At 34.5% G+C, this 23,970-nt stretch overlaps 2 protein-coding genes across 3 annotated transcripts; both read right to left on the bottom strand.

Annotated features, from left to right (window-relative positions):
* Nucleotides 1-1,454: 1,454 nt before the first annotated feature.
* LOC109860555 (probable inactive tRNA-specific adenosine deaminase-like protein 3) lies at nt 1,455-11,742 on the bottom strand. 2 transcript variants are annotated; one of them, XR_002250834.1, is made up of 2 exons: nt 11,109-11,742; nt 1,455-3,861 (listed from the first exon to the last, which is right to left on the bottom strand). XR_002250834.1 is itself a non-coding variant. In XM_020439722.1 (2 exons), the coding sequence occupies exon 2, from the start codon at nt 8,421-8,423 to the stop codon at nt 7,158-7,160; it is 1,266 nt and encodes a 421-aa protein (XP_020295311.1). In that variant the 5' UTR covers nt 8,424-8,431; nt 11,109-11,735; the 3' UTR covers nt 6,670-7,157. The 2 variants fall into 2 exon arrangements, 1 of the variants encoding a protein (XP_020295311.1); XM_020439722.1 differs by lacking the exon at nt 1,455-3,861 and adding an exon at nt 6,670-8,431 and having other exon boundaries at nt 11,109-11,735.
* Nucleotides 11,743-12,887: 1,145 nt separating this feature from the next.
* On the bottom strand, nt 12,888-23,266 carry LOC109860554 (receptor-type tyrosine-protein phosphatase alpha-like). The gene is made up of 26 exons (XM_020439721.1): nt 23,148-23,266; nt 22,831-22,986; nt 22,587-22,733; nt 22,357-22,478; nt 21,969-22,164; nt 21,823-21,890; nt 21,507-21,711; nt 21,287-21,405; nt 20,958-21,156; nt 20,188-20,438; nt 19,862-19,937; nt 19,178-19,725; nt 18,397-18,671; nt 17,984-18,299; nt 17,577-17,664; nt 16,430-16,506; nt 15,934-16,068; nt 15,622-15,762; nt 15,351-15,548; nt 15,023-15,219; nt 14,846-14,952; nt 14,383-14,597; nt 14,095-14,220; nt 13,847-14,001; nt 13,521-13,656; nt 12,888-13,220 (listed from the first exon to the last, which is right to left on the bottom strand). The coding sequence occupies exons 5-26, from the start codon at nt 22,093-22,095 to the stop codon at nt 13,146-13,148; spliced, it is 3,834 nt and encodes a 1,277-aa protein (XP_020295310.1). The 5' UTR covers nt 22,096-22,164; nt 22,357-22,478; nt 22,587-22,733; nt 22,831-22,986; nt 23,148-23,266; the 3' UTR covers nt 12,888-13,145.
* Between the last annotated feature and the right edge of the window lie 704 nt (nt 23,267-23,970).

Raw genomic sequence — 23,970 nt, forward strand, 5'->3', positions numbered from 1 at the left:
CAAAAAAAAAAAAAACGTTTTGAGATTCAAAAAGAATAATGGCAATCAGTCTTCTTGATTTCTTCATGTTTGACATCAGAGATCAAGCGCGCAATATTTTATTTTTACGCATCGTTACACTCGCAAGCAATTATTTAAAAAGTATCAATTTTGTATCAACAAGAATAAATTATATTAAAATTGACAAAATATATGTGCAAATATCAATATTAAATGCGGAAACAAATATAAAGGATGTATAAAAGAGATCGAGAATATCTTTGGAAAAAGCTGAGTTTTCGGACAAAAAAGGTTCCGTGTAATGTACCCATATTTTTCATATTGTAGAATTGTTTTTAAACTCTACATACACGTGTTTTGACTCCCTTATGTAAAAACGTCCAACGTAAAAGAATATTATGAAACATTTCAATATTATAAAAAATTCCAATTAGATCATGATTGAAATGTTTAGTTGACGAGAAAAATCGATGCTCGTAATGACAGTACATGCTACCATATGCTATCATTGTATGTGAAAAAAATATCCATCTTTATTATGCAATAAGTACGAAAAAATTCGGATCTTCCGAAACGTCTACATATTTACGTAATTCTATCATCAATATTCAGTATTTTCTTAACAAAAAACAACTTTATTATAATATTTTGAAAGATTCTCGAGAGTATGCAGTCAAAATTACAAATTTATTTGTATTAAAAAAATGTTTATACACAACCTCAACAATGTTGTCCAAGGTCACACTACATTGTTACGTAATGCGCCACTTAAAAACTTACAATTTTTACACATTTTTTTCAAAAACTCCTCTCTTCCAGATTTCGAGGTCCCGATCTTTTTTACACACCCTGTACGTATAGAATATTGCAAGTGTGTATGATATTTTCAAATAAGCCGTCTTTAACTCATTTCTTAAGATTGCGCTGTGACGCTTTAATATCACAAGAGCAAGTAATTAATGCATAATTCATTGCACGATATAATCTACGTTTCGAAATTGTATTATAATTCAATTAAACTAATGTTCACTTATCAGTAACCAATTCTGCTTTTGCGTGCGATGTTTTCAATAACAAAGAGCTACCTGCATAAATGCTTCCAGGAATATTATCTACTGCGTGGCATCTTTTAAGTGAAATTTATGATTGAGACTCGTCATTCCTACGCATTATATGATTTCATGATAATAAAATGTTATTTTTTGCATTGCGTTCGGTCCTGGTAATTTAAAGTTTTAAGTTTTGTTAAAAAGTTAAATGATTTACGACAGCAGTTGAATTCTCTTTGTTATGTAATAGACCAGCTTTGGACACGACGATATTAATAATCTGTGATTTAACAGTTAACAGGTTTTAAAAAGCGTAAATTCCGAGTATTTGATCTCTCAAAGAACAGCTCTCTATTGTATACATGTGATATTTATAAACTATATTATGTATTCCGCTAACCTTTCTCTACGGTTTAACGAGCGATGTCTTCCTTCGTCTCTGGTGTCCTCCTCGCGTAAAACTCAAATCAAAGAGATGTCGTCAGGATATGACGAGAAACAGAAGAGAAGAAGAACGTCAGTATCGTAGATCCAAAAACATGCCCGAGGTATGTAGACGAAGATACTTCTACGTGATGCCTTGATTGATGTCTTATCAAGATTTTTGTAGTGAGAGAAATAGATCCAAAATCCCAATGTGTGTTTTCACAACTTACGTTTCTCTTGAATCTGTGTAATTAATTCCAAATTTGCGCTTATTGGAAAACTGGCGATCAAAAACAGAAATATGACTCTCTTAAAAAAAAAGAGTAAACTCTCTTCGCTGCTTCGCGTGAAAATTCGAGAGTTATCAAGCGATTGGCAACTGTCGTCAAAATGCCCGATCACAGGCTTGACGTTACGTGTGTAGATCACGTTATGTATCTCAATGACTTTCTAACGACTATGGCTCACACACTGGATAGTGTCTTGGATAATGAAGGCCTTCGCCTGATCGTTATCACAACATTTTCAGGATCCTTCGCTCCATGGTGCCGTCTAAAACAAGAACCAGAAGAGAGGAAGAACGAGGCCTTGCGCGAATGACGTCAGCAATAACTCGAGTTTCGTCTGCCGTGTTCTCCAAAAAATAAATCTCTTCGATGACGGGAAGAAAAAGAAAAGTCCGTTTCTTGAAAGAAGAATCAGCGAAGGCTCTGGCAGGACCGAAAGAAAATTTAATCCTCTCTGCGACAAAATCCCACGTGTTTCTATTTGTTCGGAACTTGTATTATCCTGCCGTTTCTACTTGTTCAGGACAATTGTATTATTGTGCAAAGACACTACCAGAGTCTTTCGAAAAGCAGCAGCCAATAGAAGTAAGCCATTCAGTCGATAGTATCTTGATGGTGTCAAATATAGGTTGGTGTCGAAGTATCACCTGTTGCGATGCTTTAAAGATGGTATCGATGACAAAGAAGCACCTTAATAACGAAACCTCGTTTTCAAAAATTTATTCACCGCTCACAAAAGACGACGTAACCGGTCCCGCAAGATGTATTTCTTCTCGCGAGATTCGCGTTTCCCGAATAAATTGACGTGTTATGTAATAAATATTTCACAGTAAACATGCGCACTAAATATCCAAGTGGTTAATCCCTTGCGTCTCTCGTTAGATCCTCGTGACACGCAAGATTTAGGAGTTTCTTCAAGAAGCAAAGTCCGGCTGGCGAGACGGTAATCGATGGATTGCCTGGCAGTCCCAACCGCGAATGCTGGAATGTCCGCGGGTGATCCGATCCAATCGTGCCTCAAGGAATTAACAGCTTGGCCAATGGGCTGCACTGTCGAGGGTCGGCTCTCAATTGGTGGCACTCAGTGCTGATCAACGAGACGCGATTCCTTTATCCACCGACGTTGTCTCGTGCTGATCACGTTGCTTCGCGAATTCAAGTCGTCACAATTTACAGTCGTCACCTGGAGGATTGTGATGATGCGAAAATTCACTTTGCGTCGCGAATAAATTAAATTTCTGATTTATCATCCGCGGTTGTGTGCACACGTAACCGTCTGAATGCTCTCTCGCGGATATTCGGTTACTAACTTATCTCTCTGCTGTACGAGACGATGTCAAATTCGGAGTAACAGCTTCCAAGTGAGGTATTTGCGCTAGTTATCAGTTTATGATGTCACGAGATGATCATTAAAGATTTATCCTGTCTCGAGTTTCAGAGTTTTGTTGGTATGAGAAGAGAATATAAGAATTGCGTGACAGACCCTTGCTTCTCTTCGAAGGATGCTGACAATTTTCACGATCACTTTCCGAGATCAGGCTCTGCACTAAAGACAGAATTGTACGTAAGTATGTGTGTGTGTGTGTGTGTGTGTGTGTGTGCGTATGTGTTCAACGATGCGGTAAGAACACCAGCTGCAGTAGTTAGCAAATTGGCGTAGATCGCGACTGACGGCCGACGGCCACGACTGGCAGCGTCGTCTCGACAGACACGGCGTAAGAGCAACAGTATGTTTGCCGCGCGGATTAATTAGTTTCGAAGCGTTATCTCTGATATCGTGCTTTTTCGCGCGCCGCGACCTCGAAGGCTCCTTCTCTTCCGCGCGCGCGCTCAGTCTGGATGGCAATTTTGTCTCTTTTGTTCCTGATGACGTTCCGTGAACGTCACAACACGGTGCCGATATGTCTGTCAGCGCTGGCTTTGCAAATGCTTCTCGAGAACGCAATTTCTCGATTGCCACTTTTTGTTTGCCGAGAAAATTCTAACGTTGTTTGAAATGCGTTGTTCAACATGCGGTACTTTATCGTTCACAATTTTTTTTACGAGATCTTCCGCGTGAATTCTCTCTCTTCGGGTAACTTCTACGACGACAAAAAAATCTGAAACAGTAAAGGCGATAGGATTTTCAGGATCTCTCATTAAAAATGATAAAAAGAACATGGTTAAGAAGAAAAAGAGAGAAAGAGAGAGAGAGAGAGAGAGAGAGAGAGAGAAAGAAAGAGAAAGAAAAAGATTGCAGAATTATTTATTTTCAGATTTTAGTTTTATTAACGTTTTAAGTCATAAACATTGAATAAAAGCACAATAAAATAAAGACACTTTATCGTATACTTTCATTATTAGATTGTAGTTCACTGTTTCGAGTATACGCAACGTTTAAACGTTTTTTATTAAATGTTGAGTAAACACGTTATCGTCTTCCTCATCTTGTGATTCATAGTTCACGACTTCTTCACGCATCACGTCCATCTCTCTCGCTCAATTCCGTTCATGAACAATCGAGCAGTTCTCCTTCGGAATGGATCAGCTGTAGTTTGGTTGATCGATGTCAATCCGCGGGGTCACCGTTACGTACTTGTCATTCGCGTCGCAGCGAATCAAACGATTCCTAGAACGCGACTAGCGTCTAAGAAAAAATCCGAGAGTCCCATGGAACTTTTATAGGAAATAGCGAATTTTTCCATCAGTATGTTGCGTCGCTCTCATGTTGTTCATAAAGGAAACATCATCGCGCTAATCAACTTGTGTCTTCTTTCACTTATGCAATAATATAAAATAATTTTTTATAACTTTCTTCTCTGTTATTTTATAAGTTAAAAATCTATAGTAATAAAATTGTTATTATAATAATATTATTTTACACACTATAAGAAAAACGTAGAATGTTGCGTGAAATCTGCAAAAGTGATGATTATGTAACATGGTAATAATGTTATCTTTTTTTTTTAGCAAAAAGTAATTAATGTACAACAGGTTTTCTAACTGATTATTGCTGTGCTCGCAATATCACATTGCACTTTGAATCCAATGGACTTCTTTCTAGATCAACGACCACACAATGATCACTCTGCTTGTCTGACTTTATCACGACGAGCCACGACCTGGCTCGTAATAAACAAAGTTGCGCGACAAATCAATATATTTTTTATTTCAAGAAATATGAAAATCCCCGAAGAGGCAGAAACTATTTACGTCAATCGTCTCAAATTATAGAGACTGCTCAATTACAAGATCAAGTAGATCGCGATCGATGTGAAGTAATAGTTACAAAAAAAATTACGACTTATATTGAGATTAGTAATGTTTAGAGTTTTTTTACTGTTACTGCAATAAAATATTATTTTTATTATATACTTGTGTACGTATATTTTTTTAACTAAAGTTAGGAAACAAAGAAAATTAGCAAAACTAATATTTTAAAAAGTGTTTTTTTTTTTTTTATACAGTGACTATTTATTTAAATGCACATTTGATTGATAAGAATTTGCTAAACGTTCCTATTGATTTAAGCGTAAAATAATAAAAGTATTAAAGGAACGATCTACACAACACTGTTTTACTTGACGTGCCGAGACAATTCGAAAACGCGCAATATCTATTTACATCGAAGCGTGTTAGTCGCTGACGTAACGTCTCAAACAAACGTTCTCTTAATTAATTATTGTCACCTTTCAGAGACCGCTTTGTGTGCTCTCAGATGTCGTTAAACTGTATTACTAGGCCGAATTATATGTACTAAGTCGAGCGACAACGCTCGCGTGGCAAATTTTTTTTATCGGCACAATATATACAAGCTTTTGTGTATATATTGTAGCAATTGATACGATATATCGTAGCGCGGTGTATCAAGTGTCTCGCAGCTCGATGGCATTCATCTGCGCACTATGAGTCTTTTGACTCAAAATTGCCGTCGATCTCTGCTCATTATCAGCATCTCAGATGAGAGAGATAAATTTTGCAAGCGAACTGGAACATTCGCGGAAGAAACAAAATAGTCGACAAAGATAAGACTATATATTATTGTCGTTGTAAAAGAGAGAGAAAGAGAGAGAAAGAGAGAGAGAGAGAGAAAGATAGAGGAACACGATTATTTGTCACTGAATTAAACGAGTTGTCGACACGACATGAAGCGTGGAACCAAGCAGCTAGGCGCGTAAATCATAACGATGATTTACGACTGTGCGCGTGGAATTGTACTATCGAATAATGCGCGCTACATTCGGACTTGCAATCAGCGACTAAAAAATTGCGACATTTGTAAAAAGTTCGATCTTTGTCACAAAAACAATATCGTTTTGTATATATCTACAGACGTTTCGTACATAATAACAGACGAGGTTTTAGTAGGGCTTAATTAGTTTTAAATTATATAGCGTCGAGAGATCGTTTTTTTTTTTTTTTTTTTTTCAACCAAGCCGCGGGAAGAAAATTTCGTTTTCGACGAAAAAGTATCTCGGCTGGAAGATCAAGCCGCTTTTTCAAGAAAGACTCCGATCTTTGCGCTAATATGCTCCAGAACTGAAAAACGAATCGCTAAAGAATATACACAGAAATGATTTCCACAATCTTTGGAGAACGATGGCATATCACCGCTGTGTATGACAGCAAACACAAGTGTTAATATGCCGTGTACACCAAGAAGCAGCGAACAGATGCGAACACACATGCACGCGTCCGAAACGCACACGTGCGCGTCAAGGTCACATATATACCGGGAGTCGCTAATGGCCGAACCACGCACGTTCGCACCACGTGTTAAAGTCTTTTGCGCCGTCCTGCTTTCGATTGAAATTACAAAACCGGTTGTAACGCGCGCAGGTGTCTAAGCTGCCACACCGACGAATCGGAAGAATAATCAGCCACAGGATGAATCCACGGATGGAATAATACGCGGCTTCGATTAGAAAACGTCTTGTCAGAAATCATAATAAATGCTGGTTTCAAGATCAGCGAATAATTGACTTAAATTAGCTTATTTTGAAGCGAAACACAATCTTAGCGTATTAATAGGTGGTATTAAGGAAGATCACGCTTTTTTTTTTTTTTTTTTTTATTGAACCAGATTAATTTTTTTATGACAATGAGAAAGGAAGAGAGAGGGAAGATAAACAATGTGTTATGTAAGTGAGATAATTTATCGAAAATGTCATTACATTATTATCTGTGTTCGTAGATAACGTGACTCACGACGACAAATTACCACCGCAGCAAGGCCCACGGAAAGAGCGGAGAAGTATATTGTCGTCACGGCGACAAAGTATCATCTCGTTTCTGTTTGTCTCTTTTTCTGTTCTCTTGACAGAATTAGCATTTTCAATTATTCTCGGAAATGCAGTGACCAATTATCTGTCGTTGTTACTTAAAACGTTACTGTCTATGACAATAGGATTCTCAGTCACAATAAACTTTTGTTAATTTCTTCCAACGTCCGTTGGCATTCCCGCTCTAAAATTCCGCTCCAGACCTGGTATCTATGATTCAGGCCCGGCAGCGTGTGCAAGAGCGCTCGAGTGCCCAAAACTCCGGCGCTCGGATTGGCCGCGCCGTAGAAGATCCGCGCTACTCTGGAATGTAACAACGCCATGGCGCACAAAGGACATGGTTCCATCAGCAGAAAAACCCAATAACCCGTACAGAGATACGGACCGCACTTTTCTGCGTTACTGTCCTCGCGTTCTTTTCGATGCGGATTTTCAATTTTGACACCGCTGTTCCCTCGTCCTTTGCGCACGATTTCCGTCCCGAGCGAAACTCGACACGGAAACTGTAATGCGGAGAGAGTTTTCGGATAACAGAGAGGTGTTTCTTCCTCGTATCTTCTCTTAATTTTTTTCAATCGCTTCCGCAGACTCTCCTCTTCATCGGCAGTGTTCATCGGATCCGTTCTTTTATCGCTAGTCGTTTCTTTCTTTTCGACAGCATCTACTTCTTTTTTTGTGAAATCTTCATCAATCAATTGCCACGCACCGCCGCCGTGAAGCTTGGCAACAAGATCTACTGCTAGCATGGAGGCGTGCCACATAGGATGTCGATCGGTCCTCGCGGCTGAGATTGCCAGGATCCTTCCGTCTTCGGGATCGACGACCGCCGCGGCGCCGGTGCAACGCTCGTCACCGACCGCTTCCAACTTGGCAGCCTGTATTAACAGCGACATGATCCGCTCGATCGCGTGCAAGCGATCGTCATCAAATTCCGAGCCGTCAATCAAGCGCTCGATCATCGGTTCGGGATGAAAATTAACCGGCCAGATTTTCGAAGCTTGGCTGGCTTGTGACTTCGTCTTCGGCGCTTTGGACGGCACCTTTGTCACCTGGAACATGTCCTCTAATAAGGACAAGTTGAATCCCTTCTCCTTTAGTTGATTCTTAAGTTCATCTTCACTGAGGGAAATATCGCGACCTTTTTCCGATAGTTCGCTTGAGCGGAGGGGGGCTAAGAGTAGTTTGCCGTTGGAGCAGCGCTTCAGATGAGCGAATCCTGGCAATACAGTAGATATGCTCTGGATTGCGATAGAGGTGTCTTTCCGTTCTTTGAGAACGCCTACGTAGACCTCTTGCAGCGGAGGAGCTTCCGTAAAATCCAAACTTAGAATCGGCTTTGCCGTCCAGCTTCTGGTTGTAGCTTCCATCTTGCTCGCCTTGACACTCTTTGACGACGCCATCTTCCGGCCTGAAAAGATGCTGCCTTCACTTTTCGTTAGAAGATTCTTCGACATTGGTGTTTACGACGTGTTTCGTTTTATTAAACATCACATTGGTAAGTTTATCATTCTATTATTCTCTTTTGCAAAAGGCATTTTTTTTCTTGTTATTTTGATATAGTTGTTCATTTAGTTGTATGTTCATTTATTATCTAAGCTTGTGGCAAATAGCAGATTAGTTTAAATGTTAGGCTGAGTCTTTATTTACAACTGTTTTATATTGTTTTTTCAATTTCTTTAGCTCAAAGACATAAAGTTTATATTATAAGATTGTAAAATATACGACATATGTGTGTGTGTGTGTGTGTGTAGAATTTTACATGCAGAAAATAACGTTTGTAAAAAAATAGAATACGTAGACGCAAAACATCATCTGTTTGTTTACATCTCTCGGTTGTACACTTGTTGTACAACTGAATCACTTGAATAAGTTTCTACCAAATAAAAACAAACGCAAAAAATGTTTGTCACAAAATGCGAGAAATAAAGTTGATAATCAGCAACATTTCGAAATATCAAATGATTACGAAAGCCTTAAGGACACTTTCTCGCGTGCCACGGCCGTAAACATCACGGTGAGATTTCGATGAGAGAAAGAAAGAGCGACGATGATCCTCTCCGCCGGATGAATCTTAATCGTAATCGAAGTTACTCCGCGACGTATCTCCCAGAGCAGAAGAAGCAGAAGATTTTAAATTGCTGTCAACTTGGGCCACGGTCAGATCGATTGTCAGAGTTAGGCGCAATTGTATAATATCGCTGTCTGCGCGGAGAACATTAGCAAGACGCATCGTGTTAAGAAGTTCGAAGTTCGAGCCAAAGTTTCCTCCAATTTTGACTGCGCGCAAAAACAAGCACCAAACGTTTCGTGTTTAGCGTGGATTTTGACACTTCGTGTTTAATCGCGTCGAGGATAGAGCTGCTGTTTATATTATAGCGGAATAAAGAGTCAAGTTCGCACATTTCTTTCACAGTCTGACGAATGTAATAAATATGAAGAATATATACATTTGTAAAGAGAAAATCAACGTCGATTACTAAGAAACCAATCGTACAAATTATAAGAAGCAATTTAGTAGTCGCACAGAGAAATTTTTGCAAACGTTTTTACTTGTGTAGTTCACTATGTTTATGCAAATAGTTTGCTAATTGCAGTTGAAAACCGGGTATACACGCATCACGTCACGCAATCAGTCGTAAATGGATCTATGGAAAATCTTTGCGCAAACGATTTTCCGAGAAAACTGTGTAAAAACAAGTGTGCACACTAGTGTCAAGTAGTCTCCAAAAGACATATCTTGCACGATATATCAATTTTTATACATGATAATAATATATATATATATATATATATATATATATATTTCCAAGTATCGATCAAAACATTTGAAACATTTTTTATCATATAAACGTGAGAAAATGTAACGCACTTGAGAGATCTTGTGCACATTTTTAATCTTGTTAAAGTTTAATTAATTTGATATTCAGTCATTTCGAGAATATATTGTAATCTTAAAAGAAATGTAACGGTATGTGAAATGTATCTAGAAGTAGCACAAATTGATAGTAGCACAAATTGACACAAAATACAGTATAGATTTATTAATTTTGTACACAAAAAAATCTTTTTTTAAAAAAAAACAACGACTATCCTTTGGAGTAAAAATCTGTTTTATTTTTCTTTTAACAATATACTAAAATATATAAAATGCTCTTCAACACACAGAGCAATCATTGAAATCATTTATAATCTAATCTCAGTCCGTATGTACAAATATTTCTCGATTACGATGTATTTTCCGTCTTTTTCCGTCGATTATTACACATGTATATGCGACAAATGTTACCTTAATTGCTGGCTCGAGTGCCGTTCGAGCATGTTTAAGTTGCAAGGAAAAGCAAAACATTGACAAATAAAGGAAACATATGAAAACAATTTTTGTTTGATCGGATTGTCATCGCAACAATTGACAGTTTCTTCGTCATTGCTACATCAATACATCAATACATCAGCCAACAATAATCGATTCGACTCGTTTTTCGACAAACATTGCTAACAGACTATTTTTGAGATGAGTGTTTTCTTCGTTAATAATTCTGCAGTATAGTCGAGAGCCGATTGTTTTTTAAAACTTTTGCAAGTGCAGCGCGTTCGAATTCTGACACGAGTATCACATAGCGCATGACGTCGACCAAGATGGCGCTCGATTGCACATTCACGAAGCGTGCTCCTTATATAACAGAAAACGAGCAACAAGCGCAGACCGTTCGACGTCGCGGCCACGCGATCATGCATCTTTATGTGCATTGCGTGCATTTCAAATCGCGCTTTCCATTCAGAGATAATCGCCTTATTTTATTTTCATCGTTCATCCGCGTTGAAACGCGTTTTGAACACAAAGCGGGAAAATGCGCGCGCGCGCGGCGACTTCGAGAAATCGAATTCTCGAGCGACAAACATGTCCTCCGTGGCCTTGAGCCGCAAGTACATGTCGTACACAGTACTTCGGCTCATTAGCTGTCAACATCACAATGATGTCTATAACACACTCCTGAAGCAACGTAGAACAACTATCTATCTACGTGCTGTCACAACGTCACGTGTTTGTTATGCGCGCGCATACGCGTAACTCGTGGAATTCTTACCTGCTGCTGCTGCTGCGGCAACGACGGCTCCGAAATGTGTCCCAGTTTCCCAGAGATTTTCCTCAATCTCGAGTGCTCACGAGATTCACCAAAACTGAATTTCTTCGCAAACGGCGGATTCTTCGCGTTCAAATATACGGAATGTAACTAATGAAGATGAAGGGAATTTTGCGTCCGAACGATTCGCTCGTGTTGTCGCTGACGGCTCGCGTCTCTTTGTGGTTTGTGGTATGTAGCGTGGTAGCTGTTTATCAGCGAGGTTCGACGATGACGGCGCCTTCTGTCGGCAAGATAAAAGACCTTGCGACGGAGGCAGAGACATCCGGGCTCGGTGATTGTCATCGAATCTCCCGCTGATTTTTGTTTCTCGCATGCGGAACATCAAAGCGAAAACGGTCGTCAAAGTAAAATAACTTGATATCATGAAATATACATCAGCAAAACTATATTATATAATTCGGAAAAGATATAAAATATATAGAGGCCATTTTTAATTTTCATTTATCGTAATAATTTGGCAGAATTTTTGTAGCATAGAAAACGAAATCTTATTCACTAATATTGTAGAATACTAATTATTATTCTGATTTTATAAATAATATAATATATACAAGTTATCTCTCTAAAATACAATTCAACTCCTTGATTTTGGAAACGGCTTTAGATATGAAAAAACGTTTGAAACAAAAGTTGTAGGATATTAGAGGGAACAGATAATGAAAATATAGATTTGATCTTGAGTAACCTTTTCAAGATCAGGTCAATGTAATTGATGTTTTTTTAAATGAAACCCTCAATTTTTTATAGTATATTCTTGTAGCCTTTGTTGAGACGTTTCCAAAACATTATATGTATACAGAGTATTCCAGAATTGCCGTACAATCTCAGTGAGCCGCGCGGAGCGCTTACACACACCAGGCGCACAGCTCACTGACGTGCGCCTGGCTAAAGGTCGGCGCTGATTGGCCTGTGATTTACTCAATAATTACTCCTTTATTATATCTATTAGTTACATCTCTTTTTGTAAATATATTTCAAGAGAGTTTTTCCTTCCTCAGAATGATTTTTTATATTTTTCAAGTTTAATCTTAATTTTTATAAACGTGTCTTTATTTTCAGTAAAATTATCGAATTTCTTTGTTTAACAAGACTACAAGTCCCATATGTAATTATATATATTTTATTTATACATATAGGTTATATATAAATACATGTGTATGATTATATATAAAACAATTTGTTTCGCGCTGTTGCACACAATCACAAAACTTAACTATATCATATAGAGTATTAAACTATAATATATAAATTATTATATGTGCAGTATATGATAATTAAAGTATACATTAAATTATATATATAATTATATTAGAACTATATAATTATAAATAATTGTATTTTTTACTCACATATATAATATATACTAAATAATTATGTAATTTTATATATATAGTCATTTACAAAAAAGACATATTTAACATAATTAGTTTAATTAATATTTGCATGTTGGTACATTTTATTATTCGTAAGATATATCAGTTTGATTACAAAAACAAGAAAAAATTTTCTGTGTGTATAATTAAGGAAATTTAATTTAAAATCTTATTATTTATTAATTATTAATGCTTTTTAAATAATCATGTTGTAAGTTCTAAAATTTGTAACTGCGATATATATGTATATATATATATATATATATATATATAGTTTTATATATATCTAGTTATAATTTATAATTAAAATAGTTATAGTTTATAATTAAAATTATATACGACAAACATAAAATAAAATNCTGTTTAGAAGGATAACAGATTTAAGATTTTTTTCATTATATATACTATCATATATTACCACTGTGTATACTATCATATATTATCAGGTATTACCTTATCAAGGTAAACTACTTTCGTTCTCTTCTGAGTGAGGTATCAATGTAATTTTATGACGGTGTGTCTCAAGCATAAGTACATGTNAACACGTATGATTAATTGTGTTCTCTGGTTATGCGTGTGTCTAAATGTATATATCTATAATATTTTATGAAAAATTCGCATAGGTTTCAAAATATTCCAGATACGTTATTACGGCGTCGCAAAGATACTCCAAATGCTCCTAAAAATTAGATACANAATTTCTAGTTGAATTTAGTTTATTATATTATATTTCTAGTTGAATTTAGTTTACATACTATATTGAATTTACTATACTATATTGAATTTAGTTTTTTATATTTAAATTTTACAAATATAACAAGTACCAGATTGTAGTAATTGTAACGTATGTTTTTAGTAAATGTNTTATTAAATATGTTATAGTTTTTTAGTAAATATGTTTCTTAGCGATAAAATGCGTCCACGTTGTTTCAATAACAACGGTGCATTTTATTCTTGCTAAGAAATATATGTTACTTACCAACGACCGAACAAAATCTGGTCTCGATCGTCTAACTGCTCGCACTGCCAGACAAACATCGCATTCTCTCTCCACAGCCATTCGTTCCANCAGAAAACTTAGAGCCAGATACAAACCACATCCAGTTACTCCATCGCTGGAATAGTTACATATCTTATATTTTTTNAATAACTATAAGCGCTTCGGATGCTTAGTGTTTTTTAATGTGAGATTGAAAAGCTTGTTTTTGTTTTTTTTAAAGATGCAAAATTAAAAAAATAAAAAAAATGCAATGTTTTAGAAATTAACCGTATTTTTTTTTGTACTTCTAAATAGTCGTATCTTACTGGCAAAGTATGACTGTTGGTTCATCGCTTCTTGCAATTCTCTCCGCAGTTTGCCAAAATGACACCATCGTCATGACTGGTGGCGGTGGTTGATTTCTCCCAGGTTTCCATTCCGTTAAACATAAGATAGTCACTGATTGTTCTCTCGAGAGTTTCTACAAGGTATCATACGTGTGATTGAGAATATATGTTACAGTAATAATAAAACTATTTATAACTATATAATCGCATTTGAAAGTTTGATCTACCTCGGAATTGTCAATGAGAAGTAATTGTTGTGACGTGTAATATTCTAGTTCTACAGTGCGTTTTGTTGTGATGTTCAAGTACGGTGTCGGCTTAAACTCGTCGCGAGGAACAATCGCGCAGCATGTCTGAAAATTTGTGATAGTAGATTTATTTTTAGTTCCAAAGTCTTAAATATAGCCTCCTATACGGAAAAAAAGTTTTGCTGGAACAGCTAAGAGATTAAAAAGATAATCTTATGTAGATGCTAAAATTTATTCTATAAACGTGGCATCGGAATATGCTCATACCGGATCCTGGGGATCAGGCGGCTGTAGCATAAGAATAAGTTCCACTTTGAACTCAGCGACCATTCGCCAAAAGTCAATAATCGTCGACGGCATGGGAAGCTGTGTGGCTAGATATTGATTCTGAAGTTTTACTCCGTCCACATAAACGGCAGACAGATAATCGCTGTCGTCGTCTGATGCCGGATATCTCTTCAAGTATATTCTGCTAACCTTATCTGTGTAATAAAATGAATTACTTTTTTTTATCTGATAACTTTATTACATGTCACAGTTTTATCGCTTATGTACAAATCTCCGACCCAATTTTTAGATACGGCTCGACGTTAGCATGATCAAACTTGTATATTCTATTGTTTTATCTTTTACGGCAAACATCTCCAAGTACATGTTATTTTACTTGCATTGTGAAACCAACATGTTCAACGTGTATGAATTTTTTTTACGTAAAACTATACAAACGTGCCTGAAAGGAGTTCCGGAAATCGGTTTTTAGCACGATTACATTCCGACAAGAATGGCGGAGATGTGACTGGTCGCAAAGCCTCGTCCTGCCATGCGATGTCTTGCAATCTGCAAATTTTCAATATTATATATCGTATTTATAAATTGACGCAAAAAACAAGAATAGTTATATTAGAACCTTTGCTGTTGAGCTGGTAATTGGGCCTTCAACTCTTTGATTCGCGCAGGTAATGTCTCGTTACACGGTAACGTGGTCGGTATAGAAAGCAAACATTCCACTAATGCCAAATGCGCTAACAAGTATTGCTGCTTGTTATCTACCATGTTGGCTCTTTCGTTTCTGATAGATGCTACGTCAGCGAACACATCGACCACCTGCGATGCAATTTTTTTAAAATAAAAATATGAACAAGCCAAATCTTTTATTTTGTATTTATGTATACGTTCAAACTCGCGAGATTTATCAGTAAAATTGATTATTTTAAACAACACGACGGAATGATCACCCCTTCGGCAGCCGCTCGATGAAGACAAATGTCGCACAGAATGATGGTTCCGGTTCTTCCAACACCAGCGCTGCAATGNACGACTACAGGCCCATTTCCAGGTGGTGTCGCTAAGAGTTTCTTCAAATACGTAACTACGGAGTGTGTATAAAGTGGCACACCGTGATCTGGCCAGGCCGTGTAATGCAGATGTTCTATCTGTATCATTGATACATATTTAGNAATTTCTGTGAACTTTACAGTAACGGTTTTGACTTGAAATTGCGTATACCTTTCGAGTTTCTTCTCCACAAGTAACTTGAAAAGTTCTGAAACAATAGTCAGCAAAGACACTGTGCTTTGAGTTCAGCACGATAACGTCCCCGTACTTTTTCTTCTTGCCGATGTCCGGCCAATATTGCTCACATTTTGTCTATATAGAATTTATAAAAAAAAAAGTTATTTGTCAATAAAAAAAAAAAATTATTTACATTTTCTTACTCGCGTATTTTTGAATCGCTAAACAACGTTCTTTATTAATTATATTTTTATAGTTTAAAGGTATGTACAAATTATGTTACAATTTACATAAAGAAGCGGTTACCTTTCCATTTTCAATCACATTTGCCACCATACAAATAATAAGGACATTTTCTTGCCAAATCATACGCCAGAAATCAATAACTGTGTTAGGTCTGGGTCCTTGCGTTGCTATATAATGTTTTGGCTTCTTGTATCCCTTTGTAAACAATATTATTATAATAATTGATATATATATATATATATGTATACATATATCTTCATATTCATAAAAATAAAATAAAATAAAAAACAAAAATATATTTTAAAATGTTTGTATTGTACGTGTAAATATAGTAGATAATTATTTCTGTTATGTATGAAGTTTATATGTTTATACGTTTATATATCTAAATTGTAGGCCGTTAATTAAGTATGTTTATCTTTTTATCGATGCAAATAAATTCACAATTTTCAAAGAAAGATTAGAATTAGTAATCACATTTAACATGGAAAAATACAATTCTATAATCAGTATGATAAAAGTGAAATAGTCATTGCTGTTTGTCTACGTGACTTACGGTGATGTAATTGGCATTGATGTAATCAGAATATTCGTCATCCGGAAGTTTATTTAGTATCACTCGTGTTTCGTCATCTGTATAAAATTAGAATGCCGCTTGTTATATTTATTAAGTCGTACGAGTAAAGATGCCTATTATGAGACACCTTATTTTAAAGGCTTGTAAAAGCTATTTTAAAGGCTTTTTAAAGGCCGATTTATTAAATATACAATCATAACTCTTAGATTTATGTCAAACTTATAGAAAATATATTCAAGTTCTATCGTCAAAAGTTAAAAATCAATAATAGCTACACTTTGTTTTATTATATGTAAAAGTTTTTTTTCAAAAGTGATGATTTTGCTGATTCAAAAAAAGAGTTCTCAATATGAGATACAAGAAACTTCCTTCTCATAGGAATTTTAGCAATAACAGAACTATCGACATTTTTAACATATCCTTTAATAGTAACGCTTTGGGACATTGAATTGTTTAGATGCTTTTGAATATCCCATTTCTTTGCTTTCTACTGCTTTAATGCAACCTTTAATTGACAGTGAAATCACAATTGCCTCCTATTTGCCTCCATCTGAAAATATGATTACTAAAAACTTACTAATACATCAAATAGAGAACTTGACAGTTCCTATAAAAGGCGGCTGCTTGTCTCATATTAGGGAATATTAAATTGTAAAAAGTTTAAGTTTGTATCGACAAAGTATGCAATAAATTGACAAAACTACATGATAAATCACCTATAGTGCATGTGTACATTAAGATGAATTAAAATGACAGTAAAGCCTATGACATAAAAGTGTTAAATACATATTTTAAAATTATAATAAGTATTTTTCTTCTCCGCGCGTACGCGACAACTCCCTTGTAGACACCACGTCTTCGGCAGTAAGCGACACTAACAAAACATTTGATTGTGTAATCAAATGTAATTTGATTGTGTAATCAATTGTAATTTGATTGTGTAACCAAATGTAATTTGATTGTGTAATCAAATGTAATTTGATTGTGTAAGTGATATGTTAAAAATACGCAGTTATGAATTTGTAGCCGTTTACATGAAATAGCTCTCTATCTCGTATTAGTTAATTATCTTATAATAAGCATCTTTACTCTACAACGCAAAATTTACGATCAATTTGGTACTTACAGGCTATGAGATTGCCGTATCGATTTTTGGATTTGTTCTGTGGCAATTTTCCATAAGTCCACGGCCGAGTTTGTCCTCGCGGAAATGTCTTAAAATTATATTACAGAAGTAATAGATTTTTTTATATATCGCTTACTGTATAGTATTAGTCATTATTTTTGTGGTTATATGTGTAGTTGTATACACACAACAGTTCTAACGTAGTTGAATAACATTGTGTTTTTCACAAGATGATTTTATCGTTGCATATGCAAAAATGTTTGCGTATAATATTTATAAACATTTAATTAAAAACACGACTTAACATATATTAAAGTTTTAGTTGACGTTTAGAGAGAAAGAAAAGAGAAATGTACGAAAAGCAAGTAAGTAAATAGTAGATAATAAAAAAAATGTAATTTACTGACCTCGTATTGTTTTTCCAACAATCCTGACTGTATTGCTTCTCTGACATAATCCTCAAACTCTTTAACCTTTACCAACAATGTTTTCTCTCGATCGATAGTCTCGACGTCAATGAATACTTCTTCCGGAGTAGTTGCCCGAGATAAAGATTTGGTCGAAAGTTTATCAAATGGAATCGAAAGTTTGTCAAAAGTAGAAGTGATATCCTGCTTTGAACTTGATATGACAGATTTTGATTCATATTCGTGGTTTTCGATGTTTTCCGACAAAACTATCTCGTCATTCAGAAATACTTGTTTCTTCAATTTCTTGTTTTTTCTGTGAAAAGCAGTTATACTATATTGTAGCTGAAGTAGATATAATTCAGTTTGCAAATAGTAATTACATTATTTTAGTATAGTAAAAGATACATTACCTTTGATAAATATAATAACCTGCAGCTATTATAAAAAGAAGTAATATTATGAGAATCAACCACATCTTATAATGGACTGATGGAACTTCACCGATATTAATAGATTTTGTAAGCATGAGTGATTTAAAAGAGTCCTCAAGATTTGAATTCTGTTCTTTTACAATAACTACTACATTGTAAAATTGATTAGGATGTAACGGACAGTTCTTCGCACCTCCATACGATAGGTCGTCGCCAAGTAAAAATGTATAATTTTTGCGAGCAATCTCATCTGTCTGTAATTAAATAGTACCCCAGTAAACACGAGGTAACAAGAAAGTAATATTAATGTTATAATTTCTCATTCAATAATGTAACTGCTACGTACAAGGTATGTTACATCGCAATTACATTGTTGAGTAAGAAATCATAACATTAATGTTACTTTATGTTTACTGGAACATAAAGTATATAGATATTAAGTTATTTAAAAAATAACAAACACTAAATTTAATAATATGAGTGGAAAAATTATAATTTACACTTACATACGGAAAACATTAACTTGTTTTACTATTGTACTTACTAGATGTATCTAAGAAACATAATTTTTTATCTCTTATCAGCTTTAACGCAAAAGCATTTTTTTATTTGTTTTAGGAGCAGTTTATAATTATAATAGTTATATATATATATATATATATATATATAATTTAATTAAATTTTTATTTTGTTTCATTTATTTGTAAACCGTAGAGGAATACAAATTCTTTTGAGATTTTATTATAAATTGCATACTTACCGAGATTATAGCAGCATGCCAAGCAATTTCATACATCTTCACGTTTGCTTGCTCTTGCAGATTTTTAGGTACTTCCGCATATTCTTTGCATCGTTTGGGACCTTTTACAATTATGTGCATAACACTGTTACATGTGTCATTCAGAACAGGCGGTATGTGTAACATAATCGATGAATTCGAATTTTCCTTCAAAATTTGTAGGTCTCCATCAAAACTTGCGTCTGATGGCGTTTGTAGGTCTATAACGTTTGAACTACTGGTTTCGTACGTTATTGTCTCAGCCTGAATTGAGATGCGGTACTTTGTCGATGGGAATAAACGTAAGCGCTCGTTGTAATAACGTGTATATTGTTCCACTGGCTTTTCCTGCGATTTTATTGTGTCAATAGAACGCAAATTGCGTTTTTTCTTCAGATTTGTAGTCTTTTCTTCTATCGTGATACAAAAACATCGCAAATGTCGACCTGTCTTCCATGGATGACGCCAGTTTAAATCCACCACGCTGTTGTCGTTTATTTTGTAAGTAAATTCTTCAGGTACGCTAGGTTCTACAAGATAATCTGCTTGTACTTTTTTTATTGTGGTGAGAAAACAATTAGCTTTACTTGCGCATATTTTAAAAATTATTAGAAAACAAAAAAAAGATGAAATTGATTTTTTTGTATAATATATGCGACATCTTACGTGTATTTTCAAGCATTTTTCTGGATACATGAGCTGGAGGACTTGCAGTAGTAACATTTGTATTGTACGCAATCACCTGTAATATAATAATTCGACTATTTTAATGTTGAAGTTTTCTACATATATTGTTTGATAATAGCACTAAGAAGGAATCAGAAAGATCTTGACAATAAGCAAATAATAATTATTGAACTACGTGTTAAGTGTAATATTTTTTAAACATTTCTCGATCATGTACATTTTTTGCAGTTTATTCAAATGTAAATTTAGTAAAAAATATGATATGTATATATTGAAAAAAATATTACAAATAATTCTTTTCTTACTTGTATGGCGATATTAATTGTGGAAATTGGAAACTCTTCACAGATATAATCATTCCACAAATCACAAAAGTTTGTTAATTCAACAATTTTAAAACTGCAATTTTTGGTAGTGTAACATAAGATAACATTATAATACTGCAATTGTCCGTTTAAGGGTGGAAGTGGACTGTGCCATTTCAAGTATAACGTCATGTTTGACGATACACGATTATCAATCTCGACGACTTCTAGATTGGTTACTACAGGTGGAGCTGTTGGTTCAAATCAATCTAAAGTTCTGATGACTTTGTTATATAATAAATTGAGAAATAAAGATAACACCAAACGTAATATTACCTGTAGGTGGAGAGTTAAAAACCAGTTCTTGAAAAGCAGAAGAATTTTCTGTACTATGAAATTCTCTTATTACATAAACAGTTGCCTTATATCGTTCGGCACCATTTAGTGGCGGATTAAAAGTTCTTAAATCAATATACTTGAACTGTGTTTGTTTAATTGCAGTGTAATTTTGGACATAATGAGTAACTCCGTTTATCTTTATTTTAGCTATTAATGATCCCGAAATCGTCGAGCAATCTTTAGGTGATTGCCATGATAATATCCAGTTGTGGAATTCTACCTGACTAAATATTTCCGTTGGTATATCTACAAAAATTGTGCTATCGTATACTGAGACACACTTTTTATATACGCGCGTGTAAAAATATAATTAATTTGACATATTTTAGAATCAATAATAATTATCTAAAACAGTAGTCATTGATAAGCACCATTTTTGTCTGTAGAAAACATTATTTCTGTGTCATTGCTGCTGTGTCGTGAATTGCGAGCTCTTACTTGCGCTTTATAAGACGTATATGGATGTAAATCTAAGATTGTGATGCTTGTTTCGTTAGTAAATTTTTTAATGGAGATTGGATTATCTGGCATAGTTAAGTTTTCGTTTGTACAACCGCAGTACTCATTAATCTAGAATTAATAGAAAACATTTATACAATAAAAAAGTTGATTACAATAAAAAATTATTTTGTCACATCGATTAGTTGTGGATGAAAATCGTAATGTTATAATAAGAACTACGTGTAAGCTAGTTGTTTACCTTCAACGTTACTTCATACTGCAAAATTTTTCCATTTGGTTGATCTGGAGATCTCCACGTCAGATTGACAGATGTATTTGACTTTTTCAAGTAAAAAAAATCTAATACTTCAGTTGGAACTAGTGATATTTATAAAACACAGATGCTTAAATATGTGTTTGCATACACATATTGGAAATTTTCTCACTGCATGCTTTATATCGTATAATTACAAACTTACCGCCTTCTAATGTACATACTGTCTCGAAATACAGCAAGCTGTTATTGTTATATTTTGCATGATGTATTATCACGTCATACCAAGTATATGGGTTTAATCCTGACAATTCACGAGAAAATTTTGTCATTTGTTCAGTGAAAATCAAACGACTATTTGTATATTGAAGTTGTAGTGAGTACCAATTTGGTGGACACGGATAGAATGGCTAGCATAACAAGACACCAAGAGTTTTTACACAATATGTACATATAATATAATCATAGTAAAATTATCTGCATTATATATTATAAAAACTAAACAGAAAATATGTACGTACATCTGAGTTGTTTTGCACATTAATCGTTATGCTGTTTTCTGCAGGTGTTACGACAAACTTTGTCGCTACTATATCATTGCAGACAGAAAATAGAGAAATTATATAATTAGAGAAGACTATAATTAACAATAAATATTGACACTTACAGTCGCAAGCAGTTTCCACATTTTGCCACTCACTCTCAATCAGACTTCCTTCAACACTTAAGATGCATTTCACCCAGTAAACAGAAGCAGGTTTTAAATCTTTGAAATACCCTGTCATGTGCGTCATGTTCGGAAACAGTTTATTCCATGGCAGCGTAATGGAGTAATTGAATATTTGAGTAATTGGGTCTAATCCCTGTAAAGAATGTATTAAAATATTACTTGATTTTTATTTGTATATTACGAGCGCGTAAAAAGTTGTATCTTAAGTAGTAGATAAGTGTGACAAGTTCAGGTATTAAATGAATTATTAGTAAAGATATTTCAATTTCTTTTGAATAATTTTAGAAAAAATAAGTAAACTTGTACTCATTTTACTTATACTTACTCCAAGTGTAAACAAATACAGTAGTGACAAATTTTTATATTCCTGTGTCCAAATCGTACGAACTTTGGCTTGGATACTTGTAGCGGTAGAGACAATTGAAGGTGCTTCAAGCTTGTCTATGCCTTAAACATCAGTACAGTTTCCGTTTATCTAATAACATCTATCAATAAGAGAAATCATCTGACAATTATAGTTACAATAATGTTATATATCATTAAAAGTTATTATACCTATCTGACATAGAGGTGGTATGTAAATCTTGTTTGAGGTTTTGACGCATCCGTTGATACATTCGCCAGTAATTTTATCGCAATTAAAATTTTTGCAGGAGCCACACTTATTCTTGCAATTATGACCGTACAAGTAGTTCTTACACACTTTAAGTATATTGTGACATGTATTTACAGATCGTATATAGACGTAGTGATAAAATTTAAACTGTAATTGTGAAAATTGTAATTAAAGAATACTTACGTGAAGAACATTCCGTATCCTGAAAACCTGGAGAACATGTGCAACCATTTGTATAACAGATCGCAGTTTCTTTACAGTTATCGTAACTTTTCAAATCGTGTGCGCAAGAAAATAAACATTTCGGCCCTATTTTTCCTATCGGACAATCTTTATCATCTGAGAGAAGAAAAAGTACATATTAAAATAAGTCTATATCATATTTAGCAAATGGACACCTAAAATTATGCAATAATATGTTTTTAGAAAGAATCATAATACATAGATTTAAAGAACGTGAGATTTCACATTTGCAATATAATTAACCATTAAGTAATCACCCAGATCTATGTTGGTTGTTGCTTCTGGTACAGAACTTACTACAGTATGTTCGTTATAAAATAGTTTTTGGCATGTTACATTTGGCCAATAATAAGAATTAGAATAAGTTAACGTCTGTCCAAAAGAAGCATTTCCTGTAGTGAAAATCGTTGCTTGTCTTAAAGATTCTATATAAACATAAAAAAAAAGATAATTACAAAGAAGTTAACAATTGGTTTGGTAGATTTTTTATAAATCTTTTATGTGTATATAAACACATAGTGTATTTTTATCATATTAGATATGCAATAAGATACTCTAAGTATGAGATATTCACACCTCTCTTGGAACATTCACGAACATCTGCTATTGCCCATAACGGATTGTAGCTATGCGCTTGAAGTTTAGGAATTACTTGAATTTTTACTTCACGATAATTGTCTGTTGATAAAGTTTTATTAAGTGTGATAAAATGCCACATAGGTAAATTATGAACAGCTGTCAATGATCCTTTCACTGTTACATTTTTTATTACTTCAAAATTAGAGGAATTAAGTATCACGACATGTGCATCGCATTCTGTGCACAGACCAATGATCATTTGTATACAAAGTGTGGAATTAAGAAGATGAAAGGTAGGACTTGTTAAAGTTGCACTCTCGGTAGAAGTGTACAGAAAATCATCTGAAATAGAACGCACACGTTTTTATGTGAACGTATAATAGAACGTGATAGTTCCTTAATCAATCTCATGTTTCTTCATCTATTATATTGCTCATTTTCTCTCTTTGATACACATTACTTAGAAATTTTGTTTAGAATATATATATATATATATATATA

Source organism: Pseudomyrmex gracilis, unplaced genomic scaffold (genome assembly GCF_002006095.1).
Source record: "Pseudomyrmex gracilis isolate BER0280 unplaced genomic scaffold, ASM200609v1 scaffold_410, whole genome shotgun sequence".
Lineage (NCBI taxonomy): Eukaryota > Metazoa > Arthropoda > Insecta > Hymenoptera > Formicidae > Pseudomyrmex > Pseudomyrmex gracilis.

Bases quoted from the DNA above. Each gene is read 5' to 3' on its own strand.
- LOC109860555 (XM_020439722.1), bottom strand. From the start codon at position 8,423: ATGGCGTCGTCAAAGAGTGTCAAGGCGAGCAAGATGGAAGCTACAACC.